Source organism: Octopus bimaculoides, chromosome 20, assembly GCF_046866305.1.
Source record: "Octopus bimaculoides isolate indiv1 chromosome 20, ASM4686630v1, whole genome shotgun sequence".
Classification (NCBI taxonomy): domain Eukaryota; kingdom Metazoa; phylum Mollusca; class Cephalopoda; order Octopoda; family Octopodidae; genus Octopus; species Octopus bimaculoides.
In genome coordinates this window covers 36,192,368-36,211,321 of record NC_142947.1, presented here as the reverse complement: position 1 = coordinate 36,211,321, position 18,954 = coordinate 36,192,368, and the positions used below count along the sequence as shown (strand labels likewise).

At 37.7% G+C, this 18,954-nt stretch overlaps 2 protein-coding genes across 2 annotated transcripts in view; both read left to right on the top strand.

Moving 5' to 3' along the window:
• The first annotated feature begins 742 nt into the window (after positions 1-742).
• On the top strand, positions 743-1,693 carry LOC106873269 (uncharacterized). Its single transcript, XM_014920561.1, has one exon. The coding sequence runs from the start codon at positions 743-745 to the stop codon at positions 1,691-1,693; it is 951 nt and encodes a 316-aa protein (XP_014776047.1).
• A 15,921-nt stretch (positions 1,694-17,614) lies between these two features.
• LOC106873270 (uncharacterized) overlaps positions 17,615-18,954 on the top strand; it is a 2,327-nt gene continuing 987 nt past the window's right edge. Inside the window, exon 1 of the mRNA XM_014920563.2 lies at positions 17,615-18,954. This exon is cut by the window's right edge and continues 987 nt beyond it. Coding sequence (XP_014776049.1) covers positions 17,927-18,919 — 993 coding nt within the window. The 5' untranslated portion in view covers positions 17,615-17,926 and the 3' untranslated portion in view covers positions 18,920-18,954.

Below are 18,954 nucleotides of genomic sequence, written 5' to 3'. Positions count from 1 at the left end.
CTACTACTACTACTACTACTACTACTACTACTACTACTACTACTGCTGCTGCTGCTGCTGCTGCTGCTACTACTACTACTACTACTACTACTACTACTACTACTACTACTACTACTGCTGCTGCTGCTGCTGCTGCTGCTACTACTACTACTACTACTACTACTACTACTACTACTACTACTACTACTACTACTATCTCTAACAAGGAAAGGAGACGCTGCCACCATTGTCATCAAGGTATGCAAACAATTCTAGACTCTGTTATTCCAATATCAACAAACATCATTTATCATGATTTAAAAGTAAAATAGTATCTGCAAATTGCTACGATTCCTCCATTAATGACCACCACCACACTGTCGTCACCACCGCCATCTTCACACCTGCAGCATCATCACTACTAACACAACTATCTATTCTGTCCTACACGGCCAGCACAAATATCAACATCACCCTTATTTCCAATACCGCCACCATCATAACGACCATCACTCCGCCGATTATTAATATCTACGTCGTCACTGCAGTCGCTGCCGCCGCCGCCATAACCGCCACCACCATTTCATCTCATACAGAGCTCGGTAGCAATAACAGTGGAAGAATCTTCCTCAGCTTGATTACGACACCAAAGCGAGGTCAGTTTGTAACCGAGACAGGCTTTGGTTGCGACAGTCGACAGCCGACAGTCGACAGCCGACAGCCGACAGCCGACAGCCGACAGTAATAGAGCCACAAAAGCAGCATGGATGTTATGATTATCTGGAAGGTTTTCCCTCTAGTATATGTCATCATCGGAACTTTGGGCAACCTCTTAGTCATGATAATTTTCTTGAGGAATAAAGATTTGCGTCGTTCACCCAATACAATAATCATGTTCTTCACTTCACTCATAGACATCGCCCTTCTTTACACGTCGTTGCTGTGGAAATGGTACATTTATTCGGATTATCCACATGATAAAAAAGTCGGCGATGTCTTGTGCAAATTTCGCCAATGGATTGCCGTCTCGTTCGGCATGATGGAACCATGGTTTTTGATAATTGTTACGTTTCAGCGAACTTGGTTGATATATCGTCCACTCAGCAGTCTCGGTCAGACGAAAAGCCAGCGAAGATCAATTCTGGAAGTGGTATGTTTTATGATATTCGTTCTTCTCATAAATTCCCACCTCTTGTACGATTTAGACAAAGGCAATCAAATGAACATTAAACGTTTCATCTGCTGTGACCTTAAATCGCCCTATCTTCAAGTTTATATCACGTGGCTGAAACTACAGGCGATCAGCACGTTCATTCTACCCACTTTTCTAATCTTAATTTTGGACATAAGCCTTTTATATCGGTTAGGATTCTTCTGCTGCGAGTCCAGCGCTAAATATCGCCGGGTGAATAACAACCCCAATTCTGTGACGGCTAGTGCAACACGCAATGTGACGCTTATATTCGCTATAAATATAGTTTACTTGGTCACATCTATTCCTACAGCAATCTTTAGTATTTCTGGTTCGCAAGATTTAGATTTCAACATCGTTTGCAATATACTTCTCTACATTCGCAATACGTTCGGTTTCCTTACATATCTAACCAACAGCCTCTTTCGGAAGACGATTTCGTCAATGTTTAGCAAAAGATTTAACGCCTGCTGTCGAAGGCACTCAAACAATACGATCACTCCCGAAAACGGTACAATATGAAAGAAATTGTTTTTGAATTATGGATATTACTAAATTGAAAAGAGAGAAAAATGCACGAACAAAACAGGAACTTAAAATGAAACTATCATACATACGCTCTCGCACGCGCGCACACACATACATGGTCACCAGACTAGTTCACTATGCGGCGCTACTTCCCTGTACCTTTCACTGTACAGTATTAATAAATCCGTATCACCTATACTAATATACAGGTACCTTTATTTCATTTAACTATTTAAGGAAATTTAAAATTTGCTTAATTTAAAGGTGACCAACTCAGAATAAAAAGCAAAAATAATCTGGAAAAAGTTTTCTAACCGAAAGTTCCTGAAAATTGATGTGCTTGTATCAAAAATTATACAGCATACAAATATGTTGTGTAATATTAGGCTGTCCGGAAAGTTCGTGCCGATTTTTAAAGGAAAAGAAAAAAAGTCAATAGATACTTGCCATTACATTTTTAATCAACCAAATATGAACCATTTTGGTGCTGCACAATGCGTCCCCATCTTTCCTTTAACTTGAAAATACCCTCTTAAAAGAATTGAGGTGGATTCATGGCAAATAAGTCGAAAGGTAAGCTACTATAAATCGGAACGAACTTTCCGGACAACCCAATATATATATATATATATATAACGTGAGAGAGTTAGGGGTTGGGGGTTCAACCCACTAAGGGATAGTATCTATCCAGTATACTGCTGGGAGGGTACCCAATTATTGCTACACTAGTGCTATACTAGGTGCAATCAATGGGAGCGGGTAAAAGTGGAGGTTTTACCCAAAATTTGTGTAACAATTAGAAAATGGAGGATAATATGCTGAACCCAACTACAGCAGCGACTTCATCTAAGAATATCTGAAGAAGGAATTGTATTCCGAAATATCATCGGACTATAGATAACTAAATTACAACAGGTATATAGGCCATTTTTTGTATTATAGTGCATTGTTGTACCATTCAAAACTTTTTATTCTTTACAAACAATACACAATGCTTCAAGCGAACTACAATACTCTACTATATATATATATATATATATATATATATATATATATATATATATATATATATATATTATATAAAGTAAAACAAACTACACCTTTACCCTTTCAGTTAGTAACAGTTTCTTGTCGTTGGTACAATCGTCAGAGCATCATTTTTGTTCAACTCCAAAATGATATTTCATAAAAGTTCTTTCAAGAAGCTAAAAGGTTTTCCGTTTTCGTTGCGTGAATAACTCCTATGTTTTTACTTCTGGGCTCTATTTATCTCGCGTTTGTAACATATGAACGTACTTGTACATACAAATACACCCATATAGATGTTTGTGTACACACACACACACACACACACACACACACACACGTACGTACGTGCACACACACACACACGTACGTGCACACACACACACACACACACACACACACACACACACACACACACACACACACGTACGTGCACACACACGTACGTGCACACACACGTACGTGCACACACACACTCACGAACGTACACATATATACATATTTGCTTCCATTACTGGCAGCATATTTTGGTGAACTTCGTCTACCAGCATTATATTGATCTCCGAGCCCCCAGAAACAGCTGTTGGACTTATAACACTTTACTCCCTCCCCCTTAATTTTCGCTGTCGTTTGTACTCTGAGTAAGTTTGATCTATTAATATATAAATCTTCAGTCTTTGCTTTCTTTTTGTTTACATATATATATATATATATATATATATATATATATATATATATATATATATATGTATATATATATATATATATATATATATATGGGAGAATATACAAATAATAACAACAGACGAGGACAGGTGGTGTAAATAACAAAAGTATATATTAGCATGACGCTCGGGAATACGGAAAGTCTTTGACGTTTCGAGCTACGCTCTTGAACAGAAAGAATACGGAGACAAGGAGAAAAACACGGAGAAAAAAAAAATATATATATATATTGTATATCAAACCCAAGTTATATTTAATTTGTTTTTATTTAATCTGTTTATCCACGTATAGTACACAGTGCTCCTGAGTTCAAATACCACTGGGATCCACTTTGTCTTTCATCCTTTCGTGGTTGTTAAAGTGAAGTGCCAGTTGAACACTGGGGCTGATGTAATCGACTTACCCAATTTCTCCAAAATTGCTGGCCTTGTGTCAAAATTTAAAACCAATATTAGTATTGTGAATTAATTACCATTAATATGGTAATGAAAATATTAATATCACGCCTTTAATAAGTGAATGAGAAAGTTAACGAGAATAAATAATATTAAAGAAATGTGTGGAGCAAAGGTGCAGGCATCGCTGTGTGGTTAAGAAAATCTCTTTGCAACGGCGTGATTTCGAGTTCAACCCCACTCCACGGCACATTATACAAATGTCTTCTACTATGGCCTCGGACACACACACACACACACACACACACACACACACACACACACACACACACACACACACACACACACACACACACACACAATAACAGTGCAGTATTCATAGATTTCTAAAAGATGAATAGCAATACCAGACGCTGTGAGATTTGAACTCAGACGAGAGTAGCGAACTCTGTAAGACATTGTCTTCTACGTTCCAACGACTCTGCCAAATTGGCTGCTTTGAGTATCTATCTATCTATCTATCTATCTATCTATCTATCTATCTATCTATCTATCTATCTATCTATTTATCTATCTATCTATCTATCTATCTATCTATCTATCTACATATGCACGGATGTGGCTGTGTGGTAAGAAGTTTGCTTTCCAGCCACATGGCTCCGGGTTCAGTCACACCGCGTGGCTCTTCTACTATATCCTCGGGCCAATCAAAGCTTTCTGAGACGATTTAGTAGACCGAAACTGAAACCAGACTGTTATATATATAGGGAGATGTACTTGCATAGCAAGTGACCTGATCTGAGATCGAGTGCTGGAACGAAAACAACTGCAGCGTGGAAGGTGTTTATAAGCCATTTAAGAAACACACAAAAACCGTTAGATTCACTTCAACATTTAAATTTAATATACTTATATATATATATATATATATATATATATATATATATATATATATACATACATACATATATATACATACACACACACACACACATACACACACACACACACACAAATATATATTTATATATATATATATGCACACACATACAGACATGTGTGTGTGTGCGTGTGCGTATGTGTGAGAATGTGTGTGCGTTTGTATGTGTGTGTACAAGAAGAAGAAGAAGAAGAAGAAGAAGAAGAAGAAGAAAATAGTAACAAAACAACTTATATTCTGTTATTTAATTCGCATCTAAGATAGATTATAGGCTTATATGTCAATGACACCTATTTCATTTTATCGACCCTGGATAAATGAAAGGTAGAGTCGACAACGATGATCTAATGAGTCTTCCAGTTCATGGCCCCCGAACGAAATCAATGAATTATAACTGAACCAGAAATAACTAAACTATTGTTGTGACTAAATGAGGCAGATAAGAGAGATAGATAGGGAAAAAAAGAAGAGAGAGAGAGAGAGAAAGAGAGAGAGAGAGAGAGAGAGAGAGAGAGAGAGAGAGAGAGAGAGAGAGAGAGAAAGGTACATGTGTGTTGGAGTAAAACCATTGTGAGAACCATCCTTTTCCCGTGAGCCTTTGCATCATAAGAGAATACGATGTAAATGAAAATCTGATCTCTGAACTCTGCTGCTGTTAAGTTTTTCATTCATTGTAACGGCGCTTATGATACGAATGTTAATCATTTATTTGTATCGGAGACAGACGTGAAACATGATATTTAAAATAGCGGGATATTAGAGAATGCGACAATCATGTCTTTCTCAAGGACGTTTACAATCGTATGTAAAATAGAGATGGCTCCAACAGGGCAAATTTCATTTGACGCATGTGACAGTCAGAGACGCAAATTATTAAATATGTAAGCTGTAATATGTAAGCTGTAATATGTAAGCTGTAAACCTTAAAAAAATTTACAAGAATTGTATTGATTTATTTTCCACAATAGTGGAAAATAGTGGAAAAGTCTGATCATCTCGGTAAGTATTAAACAAAAATAAATTTTACCAGGAATGTATGTAGAACTTTCTGAAGACGATTCAAAAAGTGTGACGTATGTGACATCGATTCACCTGAAAATATTAACTGCTCATCTGAATCTGCTGCATTTCTCCAAAGCAACATAAAATGCCTCATGGCGTTTATTTACATTGACCTTGAGATTTCAAAAATCGATGATCAGTTTGCTAGTCAATAATGTCTGTGTGACGTATGTGACAAAAATGGATGTGACATTTTGAAGACAAATATTTTCTGTAGCTTCCAAATAGAAGAAACTGCCAAAAAATCGATACCTGGTCGAAAATAAACCATTTACACATACTTTTACAGGTGTATAATACTTGTTCTACGTGTAGGCGTGACTATATGGAAAGAAGTTTGCTTCCCAATCACAAGGTTAGAGGTTCAATTCTACTGCATGGTGTATGAAACAAAGGCTTAGTTAAAAGTCTGAAAACAAGCATGAACATTTAGGACAAACTTATAAAAACACTTTGGACATGCAAAGGCATGATCATTAGAGTTGCCGGTCCTCCAAATCTGACTAAGCCATTAAACTCTATCCTTCACTACCCCAACACAAAAAAATCCTTCTAAAAAAAACAGTTAACAACTGTTAACAAATTGGTCAATTTCATTGTGTAACAAAATTTTCGTCTTTTTTTTTTAATTTGGTCAATAAGTGTTATTTCTTATTTGTTTATATCTAGAAATCAAAGGAAATGACTTCTATTCCCTTCAAACTTTGCTTTTGTGACCTGGACATCAACATTTTGAAACTGACTTATTTTCCATTACATTCCAAACAGATTCAGTGCTGAGTTGCTGAAGCAGAAATATCGCTGTAGCAAATATTCTGCTCAATACCACAGATTTGCTTATCAGTTGCTTGACTTTAACCACTTGAGCATGTCCCTTAGTGACTGGCAATATGTGCATCTCTGATCATGAGTAGGAGTAGCTGGGGAGCATCACAGCCATGTTTTGAGAGGGATTCTTTGGGGTTTTAATAAATACTGTAACAAAAGTTTGCAGGAACTATTAGTCATTTTTCATACTTTCTAGCGGTAAGCAAATAAGATATATATCAGTTGCTACTCAAGGGCAAAAATCGTGTTATACAGTGTTATTCGTTCTGTATTGAATAAATAACACTAGGAGTGAACGAAGCTACACCACAGTAGTACAAACTTTCTATTAGGTTCGTCCGTTGGAGCGATGAGGACCATCTTGTCATTCTTGGGTTTGAGTTGTGGTTGGGCTTTGTGCGTGCGTTGGTGACTGGTCCGGTCAAGCCGAGCTCAGAATGTTCTCTGGCATTGAGGACAGAGAATGGTGGTGATAGTTAATGATAAAGTTTGAAAGATGATTGATGACTGATGATTTGTGCGGTATCTTTGTCTAAAGTGAAGAAGCTTTTCACACTGTCAAAGTCACCCTATCCTTTCATCTGTGATCATATTCAATCCAGTGGAAAGGTCAGGTCAAGACGAGTGGCGACGGAGATGAGTGCAGCAACTGACCAAGAAATCTTACTTTCCTCATCTTGCTTTTTGCACTCCACAATGTACGTCTACCACTGCATTCCCCTCCGTCGAACCACGAAGGGTTTCTTGCGCAGAGTCCGCCGGATCCAGTCTTTCTATGCATATGAATGCAAGCCCTAACTAACAAACAGTTACATAACTGTTTGTCTACCACCACCTGTTTTGGTCCGCCAGTTTACCCGGATGTGGCCGCCGTTGCATGCAAATAGCTACTTGGAGCTACCTGCAAATTTTGTGAGCTAGGTGGAGGCCGAAGCGAACGAACGAACCACCCCTCTGAGAGCAATGTGTTATGCCTTCAAAAGTGTTATCCCTTCCTGGCAACCCCGTACACCCCATACTTGTCATAAGCTGATTTTATTGAGCACTGCCCCTCCTCCCTCATAACTAAAGTGACAAGCACCGAACTCGATCCGTCAAGTCATCTATTTCATCACTGTCCACCGCCCTGCTACGCACACATGTACGCAATAAATCATACTTTTATAAAGAGATATTTTTTCCCATCAATGTTACGATCGAGTCCATTAGTTCTCTACCGAGTTATGGCCTCCATTAGCACTGAAACCTCACGCGCACCAACACGCACGCACACACACATACGCATGCACGCGTGCACACACACACACACACACACACACACACACAGATACATATGCTTTGAAGCATACACATCTGCAGACATGCACACCACCACCATCACTGGCACCACTACTAACATCATCATCACCACCACCACCACCACGACCTCCCCCCACGACGACGACGACGACCACGGCGACGACGACGACGACCACGGCGACGACGACGACGACCACAACCATCATCATCATCATCGTCATCATCATCATCGTAGTCACCGTTGTCGTCGTCGTCGTCGTCATCATCATCATCATCATCACCATCATCTTATCCTCTTCATCGTCTCTATAATTATGATTCCTACACAACACGCCTTCATTACATTTCCATTATGTCACTACTACTACTACTACTACTACTACTACTACTACTACTACTACTACTACTATTACTACTACTACTACTACTACTACTACTACTACTACTACTACTACCATAACTATCAATTTCATCAATATCACCACCACTACCAACACCACCACCACCAACACCACCACCACTACCACCACTGCCATCACAACAACTATAACAACAACAACCACTAGAAGTACGATTAGCAACCACCGCGCCACTACATGAACCACCGTCAATCTTAGAACTACAGCAATCATAAAATTTACTCGTGCCATAACTACCATTCCCACAACTACCACAACTATCTTCTCTACCACAATTTCCACTGTCACACTGAATCCCACAACTGCTCCCCGTACCCTTACAACTTCCAGCCACTGTAGCTATCCGGATCACCCTGACCCCTAGAACCATCAGTCCCACCACCACCATCACCACCACCACCACCACCAACAACAACAACAACAACAACAACGCCACCGCCGCCGCCACCACCACTACCACCATCCCAACCACTACCATTACCGCCACCACCACCACCTCTACCATTACCGCAACCACCACCACCGCCACTACCATTACCGCCACCACCACCACCACTGCCACTATCACCGCCACTACCATTACCGCCACCACTATCACCGCCTCTATCAACACTGCTATTATCCCCCCACCACACTGCCTTCCATCATGGTAACCCCTGTCAGTGGACATAACTGGAACCCATCCCGTCCCCATCCCGTCCCCATCCCGTCCCCATCCCGTCCCCATCCCGTCCCCATCCCGTCCCCATCCCTACCTCCTGTGTTAATTAATACATGAAAGTTATTCATTATAAGAAAGATGAGAAATTCTAATGGCCATAAAGACAATAGCAGCAAGAACAAGAACAACGACGACGACAACAACAACAACAACAAAAACAACAACAACAACAACGACAACGACAGCAACAACAACAACAACAACGACAGCAACAACAGCGCTAATAACAACTCACAAACACGTACAGATAATATACAGTGGTTTATTTAAAAATCAATTTTCACTCTAAAACCTCGAAGACAACGATAGCAGCCACAACAACAACTACAAGCAAATTATTACGCGAAATAAAAAAAAACAAACTAAAAACAATAGCTCAAGGAAAAATAAAGAATAAATGAATAAAAAAGATTAAAACAATAGCTATAAATAAAAACGAAGGCAAACAAAAATAAACAGTAAAAAACGGAACTAAACATATATGACAGCAGAATCGCCATTTTGGATGGCGTTTTCAGAAATGACGCAGAAAGACAAAACCCATTTTCGATAGAAACCAAATGTGTCGTAGTTTTGTGATATCAACATGAAATATTGTTGAAATCAGTGTGTCCTGTATGAAATCAATAATCCATTGTCGGAAATACGTCGTTAATAAGGGATCCGATTCTTTGTTAATTAACCGTTTGCTATGGTAACAAAACAACAACAACAAAAAAAACATCAACTGTTAGAATAACAATAACACAAATAAACAAGCTGTCATTGTTACCGAATTATGGAAGGAAAGAAGGGACAAAAACAATAAGCATAACGGTAATGAAAATGATAATGCTTGAGACACGACGACAACGACGACCACGACGATATTGATGACAACGAGCAGAACAAAAAAAGAAATATTTCTTTTTTCCTTTATAGCTTTGTAGTCTATATCACTATATAGTCTATATCTCTATCACGGATAATCGTTAATAGAGTGAGGATGAGTAAATAAAATGTGTCAGTGGAGCTAGTGAAGGTGTGTGGCCTATTGGATAGGGTGTTACACCTACGATTACAAGATCGCGGTTTCGATTCCCGGATTGGGTGGTGCGTTGTGTTCTTGAGCAAAACACTTCAGTCGTTAATGAGTAACCCGGCGACGGACTTTTGTCTCGTTCATGGAGCAATGCTGTGATCTTATGGAAACCAGATAACCGGTTTTTGAGCCAGTACTTAGCGAGATACAATGGCAGTGTTGAATAGGAGTATTTCTTCAGACTCTCTGTCCTCTGAGTTCAAAATCCCTATCGAGGTCAACTTTACCTCTCATATTTTCATCACCATCAACCTGGTAGACTCGTTATAGTGCAGATGCAGAATCATCATCATCAGCAGCAGCAGCAGCAGCAGCGGCCCTTAAACAATACTGTCTCAAATCATAAGGCTCAGAGGGTTACCTGGTTTCCATGACATATATGTGACCACGATCACAACATTTCCTCTGAATCGGGAGTCCATGTCCTCCACTTCCACTTGACTACCAGTATTCGTTTGTTTGCCTCCCTCATAATTTAGCAGTTTGGCAAAAGACAACGATAAGATAAACATCAGACGTACAGTTAAGTACTGGGTCTATTTGTTCGACTAAACCAGTGTCTCTCAGTCATTTTTTTTTACCAATGGACCCCTTTTGATCCTTATATATATATATATATATATATATATATATATATATATATATATGACGGGATTCTTTCTTGATCCCTAATTATATATATATATATATATATATATATATATATATATATATATATATATATATATATATATATATATATGACGGGATTCTTTCTTGATCCCTAATTATATATATATATATATATATGTATATATATATATATATATATATATATATATATATATATATATATATATATATATATATATGACGGGATTCTTTCTTGATCCCTAATTATATATATATATATATATATATATATATACATATATATATATATATATATGTATGTATGACGGAATCCTTTCAGTTTCCGTCTACGAAAACCACTTGCAAAGCTTTGGTTGGTCCAAGGCTATAGTTGAAGACACTCGCTCAGAGTGTCATGCAGTGGGGACTGAGCTCTGAGCTATGTGGCGCCGGAACAAACTTCTAACCACGCAGTTTAAGGCTCCAAGGGAAGGCGGGGTACCACAGAAATAGTAAATGGTTTACGGCACAAAGAGAAAAAATTACTTTAAACCTACTAAAATAGTATTCGAAGTGGTTTATATGATCGAAAATATTATTCGGAAGTGTTCATGGTACCGTAGTGAGGATCTGATGAAGGACTTTGCAATTAGAAATGTAGGAGAACATTTTTGAAATATAAATAAATGGAATTATACAAAAATAAACATTATTTTCTGTTTTGCTGTTAGTTTTGTTACATTTTTAAGAATAAAAAAAATATCTCATGGTTTATATTGTGAATTACATATATATGTGGGACATCAAAATCAAAGAACAGAAGGGCTGAGAGGATGTCTGCCTACTCGTGACAACACAGGCACCTGAAACCATTAATAAAAGCATGGTACACGTTACCAACCAACCTCACGCTCACTTGCTTTGCACGTGGCGGTTGTATACATACATACATACATACATACATACATACATACATACATACATACATACATACATACATACGTTCCAAATGGAGCCTTGTATCTTTGTTGGAAACCAGCTGTTTCCTCAGTGGAAGATTTCTAATAATTAAAAAAATAGAAGAGATCATGCATGCATGCATGCATGCATGCATACATACAATCCGGAATACAAATATACATTCATACTAATAATAATTGGAGCCCCTGGTTTTGTAAGTAAATGCCTAACTGTCAGTCGAGATAAGTTTGGAATTTCAGAAAAAGAAATTAACCAACTAATTCGCACATTACAAATACAAACTGTAAGCGGAACAGTTAAATTATGCAAGACATTTCTCAAGTTTAAAATGTGACATCATTTTCGTTATCTACGTTCTGAAGATGGAGCTTTGTATCTTTCTTAGAAACCAGCTCTTTCTTCAGAGGAAGCTTTTAAATGATTAAAAACTAAAGGGACCGAGGTTGACCATCACTGACCGCTAAAAACATTGTGCATTTATACTTTATACTTCACACTTGAATAATGAGTCCAGTTCTTGATAAACCAACATCTGCAGATATTGCCGACCAAACTTCTTCTATTCACTACATTGGTGGAGCGGTTTCGAACAGCTCGTTCAAATTCTGTATGAAAATGCGTGAGCTTTTTTCTTTTTCGAAAATATCCACTTCTTTCTCTACTTGTTTGCTTCAATGGTGCCGAAGACAAGCATTGCTTTTCCAATTGGAAAGGAATCAAGAAATAAAACTTAATAATACCACACGCACACACATACATGCATCCTCCCCACCACATGTATGTGTTTGTTGGTGTATATGTACATATATGTATATATATATATATATATATATATATATATATATATATATATATATATATATATATATATACATATATATATATATATATATATACATATATGCATGTATATATATATGCATATATACGTCTATATATACATGGATGCAAACATTCGCATACACACACACACATATACATGCATACATACATACATACATACATACATACATACATACATACATACATGCATGCATATATACATACGTAGACAGATAATTATATGCACGAGTATACATACGTAAATCAAAGCATACAGATCTGCACATCAACCAACTTCTAATACTGGCACACACACACACACACACACATACACACACACACACACACACACACACACATATATATACATATATACATTATCATTATTATTATTATTATCTCTTCTACTTTTATCACAGGTTTTGTTGGACTTCCTGGTGTCTTGCATGCGTAACGGGCTTATTATCTGCAGCCTACGGTACCATGCTATTCCTTCTTCTCAACTATCTATTTATCTTTTTGCCTTCCTTCTTGACTATTCGTGGGTCAAAGGGGTATGTAATATCAACTATATTACATATGTGGTGCACCTTGTCCACCACCACTAGATCCGGTCTGTTATGCTCTTGCAACTGATCTGTTTGGATTGGGAAATCCCAAAGGATTTTGCTAGTCTCCGACTCCGCACACTCTCTGCGGTTTGTGCTCATACCACGTCTTGCCTCTCTCCGGCCCCCACTTTTCGCAATTTTTCCAATGTAACACTTTCATTACCTGGTCGTGTCGACACAATTTGTAGTGGTTTTGGGCAAGTCTATGGATGAAACCATTGCCCATATCACGAAAGAATGCCTTAGACTTGCCCATTCGTGATATGGGCAATGGTTTCAGCCACTCTATTTCAGATGCAGCACAGCGGAGACACTTGCTCATTCCTCATCATCATTATTATTATTATTATTATTATTATTATTATTATTATTATTATTATTATTATTATTATTATTATTATTATGTTGTTGTTTTTTTCTTCTTCTATCTTCAAATTTTCTTCCATTTCTCGCCGAATGTTTTCCATACACCTAGGGCAGAGAAGCCCATTGTACGCATTCCCAGTTTACACACGCAAATTCAGAGGTAAAATATGTATCTAAAAAAAAATAATAAATAAATAAATTCATAAATGAATGTTGTTTTCACAGCGATAATGCTCTTCTCAGTACATGAGTCGTTCCAGTTAACACGATTTTTTGCACTTCCTGTAGGGATGGTAAGCCTGGTATCATTTTCAAATAGGTTTCAGGACCTTTTTTTTTTATCATTCCTAGAGATCTTACAATCACTGGTACAGTAGTCGCCTTGAGGTGCCACATTTTTTCAATTTCTATTAACAAGTCTTTATATATACTGATCTTGTCAAATTCTTTCGCCGCTATATTATGATCGCAAGGAATACTCATGTCAATTAATAAAAATTATTATTATTACTATTATTATTATTATTACACGCTCATCCGGTTACTGTACTACTGTATTATCGTAGTATGAAACTCATAGTAGTTCACATTTAAGCCCCATGTCTATTACTTCACACACACACACACGTGTGTCTGTGTCTCAAAGAACATTTCCTTCTTTTATTTTTACGTGAAACGTACTTAAAACGCCAGAGAATAACAAACAATTTTTTTCTGCAGATCGATAATAATTCAGGCGTTGTCAGGTTAGAAAGGAAACATTTCTTTTATATATTTTCCAGTCATTGCTCGATGTTTCATCACAAAGTATCTGTCAGGGTTAGACATCTGAAAGATTTAATAGTATTTGGTAGAGATTAAAACAGGTTTAAACGACATTTAAAATCCAACGATGTGATTCTTTATCAGTTTCATTGTTGTACAATATACTTATGAATAATGATTTTCAAATATTTCCATTTTTATAATATTTTTTTATCATGGGTTTATGAACGATTGTGTATGTTTCTCAAAAAAAAAAATAAAATAAAACGTGGAATGTCTGTATAAACATTTGTTTTTGTATGCTAGTGCAGTTTAGAGTGGAGGCGCAATGGCCCAGTGGTTAGGGCAGCGGACTCGTGGTCGGAGGATCGCGGTTTCGATTCCCAGACCGGGCGTTGTGAGTGTTTATTGAGTGAAAGCACCTAAAGCTCCACCAGGCTCCCGAAGGGAGTGGTGGTGATCCCTGTTGTACTCTTTCGCCCCAATTTTCTGTCACACTTTCTTCCTGTTTCTTGAGTAACGCTGTGTATATATTAATGAAATGACGACATAGAGGAATCGAGTAAAGGAATAAGGAGATGAAAGGAGAGAAAGGAAAAGAAGCATAAAAGTTCACAGTTGAACTTTCCGATGTTGTAGAAATAAGTGCATAAGTCCTTAGGTGCAATCTTGGATAGATCCATATGGGTTAAAGTCCTGATATTGTAAACATCCAGGAAGAAGGTGCGAACATATCAACTTTCAATAACAGAATGGTAGCGGAGGTGGCTATTAAGTGGTAAAAGGAAAGAAATATATATATATATCTTTATTTTTTTTCTCTCTTTTACTCTTTTCAGTCATTTGACTGCGGCCATGCTGGAGAACCATCTTTAGTCGAATAAATCGACCCCAGGACTTATTCTTTGTAAGCCTACTACTTATTCTATCGGTCTCTTGATATCGAACCGCTAAGTGACGGGGGACGTAAACACACCAACATCCATTGTCAAGCGATGGTGGGGGGACAAACACAGACATAAACAACAAACACATACAATCATATATATATATATATATATATATATATATATATATATATATATATATATATATATATCGGTGAGTTAATGCTATAGGCGTTCCTTGATGATCCGTTGTGGTTGAGCATGTAAATGCATCTGGGAAATGTACTCCAGGTCTTCAAACAACCATAGTTGTGGGTGAAAGGTGCGTGAGATAATAAGGTAACGAATGGTATCAAGTAAAGTGGAATCTCTCAGCAGTTATCAAACTTGCTACATGAGGACGTTGGTACTCATCTCCATTTTGGATGACGGCGACGACGACAACAACAACAACAATAATAATAAATGCGCTGATGCAGTACCAAGCACTGGCTCTCATGGCTTCTGATCTTAACTGACTGGAAGTGTTATGTTCATGTTTTCACTTGTTGTAAAAGATGGGCTACAGCAAATATTCTGCTCAATACCACAGATTTGCTTGACCTTAACCAGTTGAGCATGTCCCTTGGTGGCTGATGAAATGTGCATCTCTGATCACAAGCAATAGTTGGGGGGCATCATAGCTATGTATTGAGAGGGATTCTTTGGGGTACGAATAACTCACCTCTGGAAAGATCAGTGTTTCGTTCAACATCCTTAACTCTTATTCAGGGACCTTTTGAGCAGGATGGGCTACTCAACCTGAAGAAAACTCTAACTGGGCTCCACCAGCAAGGTCATGCGCTGTGTATCTAGATATGAGATCACCATGTCGCTCACATATGACTGTGATGAATGTGCCTGGTGTACCCTTATCATACGGATAGTCATGATGGGTATACTGGGCTTCGTATATTTTATCCCAGTATCACTTTGATGGCATGCACTGCTCTCTCACTCAATAATAATAATAATAATAATAATAATAATAATAATAATAATAATAATAATAATAATAGTTCCAAATTTTGGCACAAGGCCAGTAATTCTGGGGGAAGGGTAAGCCGATTACATCAACCCCAGTGCTGTAATGGTAAATATTTTGTCGACCCTGAAAGGATGAAAGGCAAAGTCAAACTCGGCAGAATTTGAACTTAGAATGTAAAAACTGGCGAAATACCGTTAAGCATTTTGCCCGACTTGCTAACGATTCTACGAGCTCGCCGCCTTAATAATAATAATAATAATAATAATAATAATAATAATAATAATAATAATAATAATAATAATAATAATAATACTCCGGATGGTGCTCGAAAATTAAAGAGTGTTACCTTAGTTCACTGGTAGTGAACAGCTGGCACCGTAGTACATCTCCAGCGTTAGAAGCTGTGCAAAGGAAACACGAGGCTTCAAATTTGGGGAAGGGATTAAGTCGATTATATCGACCCCGAAATGATGAAAAGAAAAGCCGACCTCAGTAGAATTTGAACTCAGAACGTAGCGGCAGACGAAATACCGTGAAGCATTTCGTTCAGCGTGCTAACGATTCTATCAGGTCACGCCTTAATAATAATAATAATAATAATAATAATAATAATAATAACAATAATGATTATGATGATTTCATTTATTTGCCACAAGGGCGAAGGATGAGTGGGGACAGGACAGTCTAGTACTGAGAGCTATTTAATCGTCTGACTTGTTCTGGCCTTGTGCAAATCGGTGGAAATGAATTTTCAATCCTTATACCATAAATTCTTTCAGTTGCCCAAGAAATGCATTGCAGACGATAATTAGCTCGGTTTTCAATCAATTAATTGATTTCATTCTCTTCTATCTCCCCGTTGTTTCATGTCTAGACTATTCCAGATATATTGTTTCCTTTTGCATTCCCTAAATATTGAAATATTGGAATCGAGACGTCCGTATCATACGTATATCGATTACAACTTTGTGATTTTTTGTTTTTATTTTTCGTCATCAGTTACCTCCCGTCCGTTTATGACAACTTCCCCCTTCCCTCACTCCTTTGCACCCTCCCCACTCTCCTCTCATTTCTTTGATTTTTATTATACTCCCTTATCTCGTCTTCTAGCTCATTCTCTTTGTTCCCCCTCTCTCTCTCTCTCTTATACTCTCCTTTTTCTTTTTCTTTCTGTATCATTTTTCTACCGACCAGTAATTCTTCCATGTCTATAAAATATGTTCATTTTATTGCTTATACTTTTTTCTTTAGTATTTCTCTCCCCCCCCCTCTCTCTCTCTTCTCTCCAGCCCCCTTTCCCCACCTTTCCTCCCCACTCTCTGGTTTCTTAATGGCTGAATATTTTCCTTTTCGTTCTTTTCCTCACAATTTTTTTGTCATTAAAAATAATTTATTATTATTATCATTATTGTTATTACTATTGTTGCAGTAGTAGTAGTAGTAGTAGTAGTAGCAGCAGCAATAGTTGTTGTTGTTGTTGCTGTTGTTGATAACATTATTATTTATTTACTTGTTTGTTTATTTCTGGATTCTATTCCAAAGATTCATTCGCACGCAACTGCCGCCGCGAAACGAGCATGCGCAGTTGGGTTTTTTTGTTTAATCAAAGCAGAAATGAATGGATACTAAAGGCGGTATTTCGTTTTCCGGAATCTAACAATGAATTTTTCCAAAGCTCAACAAGTGGACATATACATCTCTCAAGAAATTTGGATGATATTTGCACCCTGTTACATTTTACTGGGAACAATCGGCAATCTGTTTGTTCTGATTATTTTCTGTAAAAAGTGCATGCATGACGTTGTCAACGCCACATTTATGATACTGTCGGCGTTGGTAGATTTCGCCATCTTGTACACGTCTCTGCTGGCCAAATGGTTGAAGTACACGGAAATTATCGACTGGGACTTAGTCCCCGATCTTATCTGTAAGCTACAGTTATGGTTGTCGACGTCCTTTGGAATGATGGAACCTTGGATTGTTGTTGTCATCACTGTACAAAGAGGAACCATGTTGCTGCAGCCGTTTCGGAACTTGGGAGTCTCGAAAAACGTCTCAAACGACTTGGTCAAGGTATTTTCTATGGTTATGTTCATATTTCTTATCAATTTACACTTGATGCACGGCTCTTTCGACGGCGATGTCTCTGTCATTACGTTTCAACGTACCTACTGTTACGGAAACGATTCCCATTATTTGCTCTTCTTGAAGAAATGGGAGATAGCTCGCGTGTTTTTCGTTCTAATATTGCCTACCGGTATCTTCTTTGTGTTTGACATTGTCATAGTTTATCAGTTGAAAATGTGTTCCTGCCTTGGCAGAAGCAGCCGACAGGAAACGAAGCCGTCCTCAGAGGTAGCTCACAACGCCAGTCGTAGTATGAAGTATATCTTAATCCTAAACATTGTTTTCCTAGTCACAAGCTTCCCAACTATCTTCGTTACAATGAAATCTCCGTCCGAAACACGTGATGAAGCAGAGAATTTCTTTCTGCTAACCGTAACAAGTTTATTGCTCTATACACGCAATGCAGCCGGCTTCCTGGCCTTCATAGCTAGCGGTAAATTTCGACGGGAAGTAACGAAAATCTATCGAAATTGCAAAAGCAATCTGTTTTCACCGAGGAATATGATAAAGCCTTTAGAGAAATAATATAAAATAAAAATAAAAATATTAAAAAAAACGAT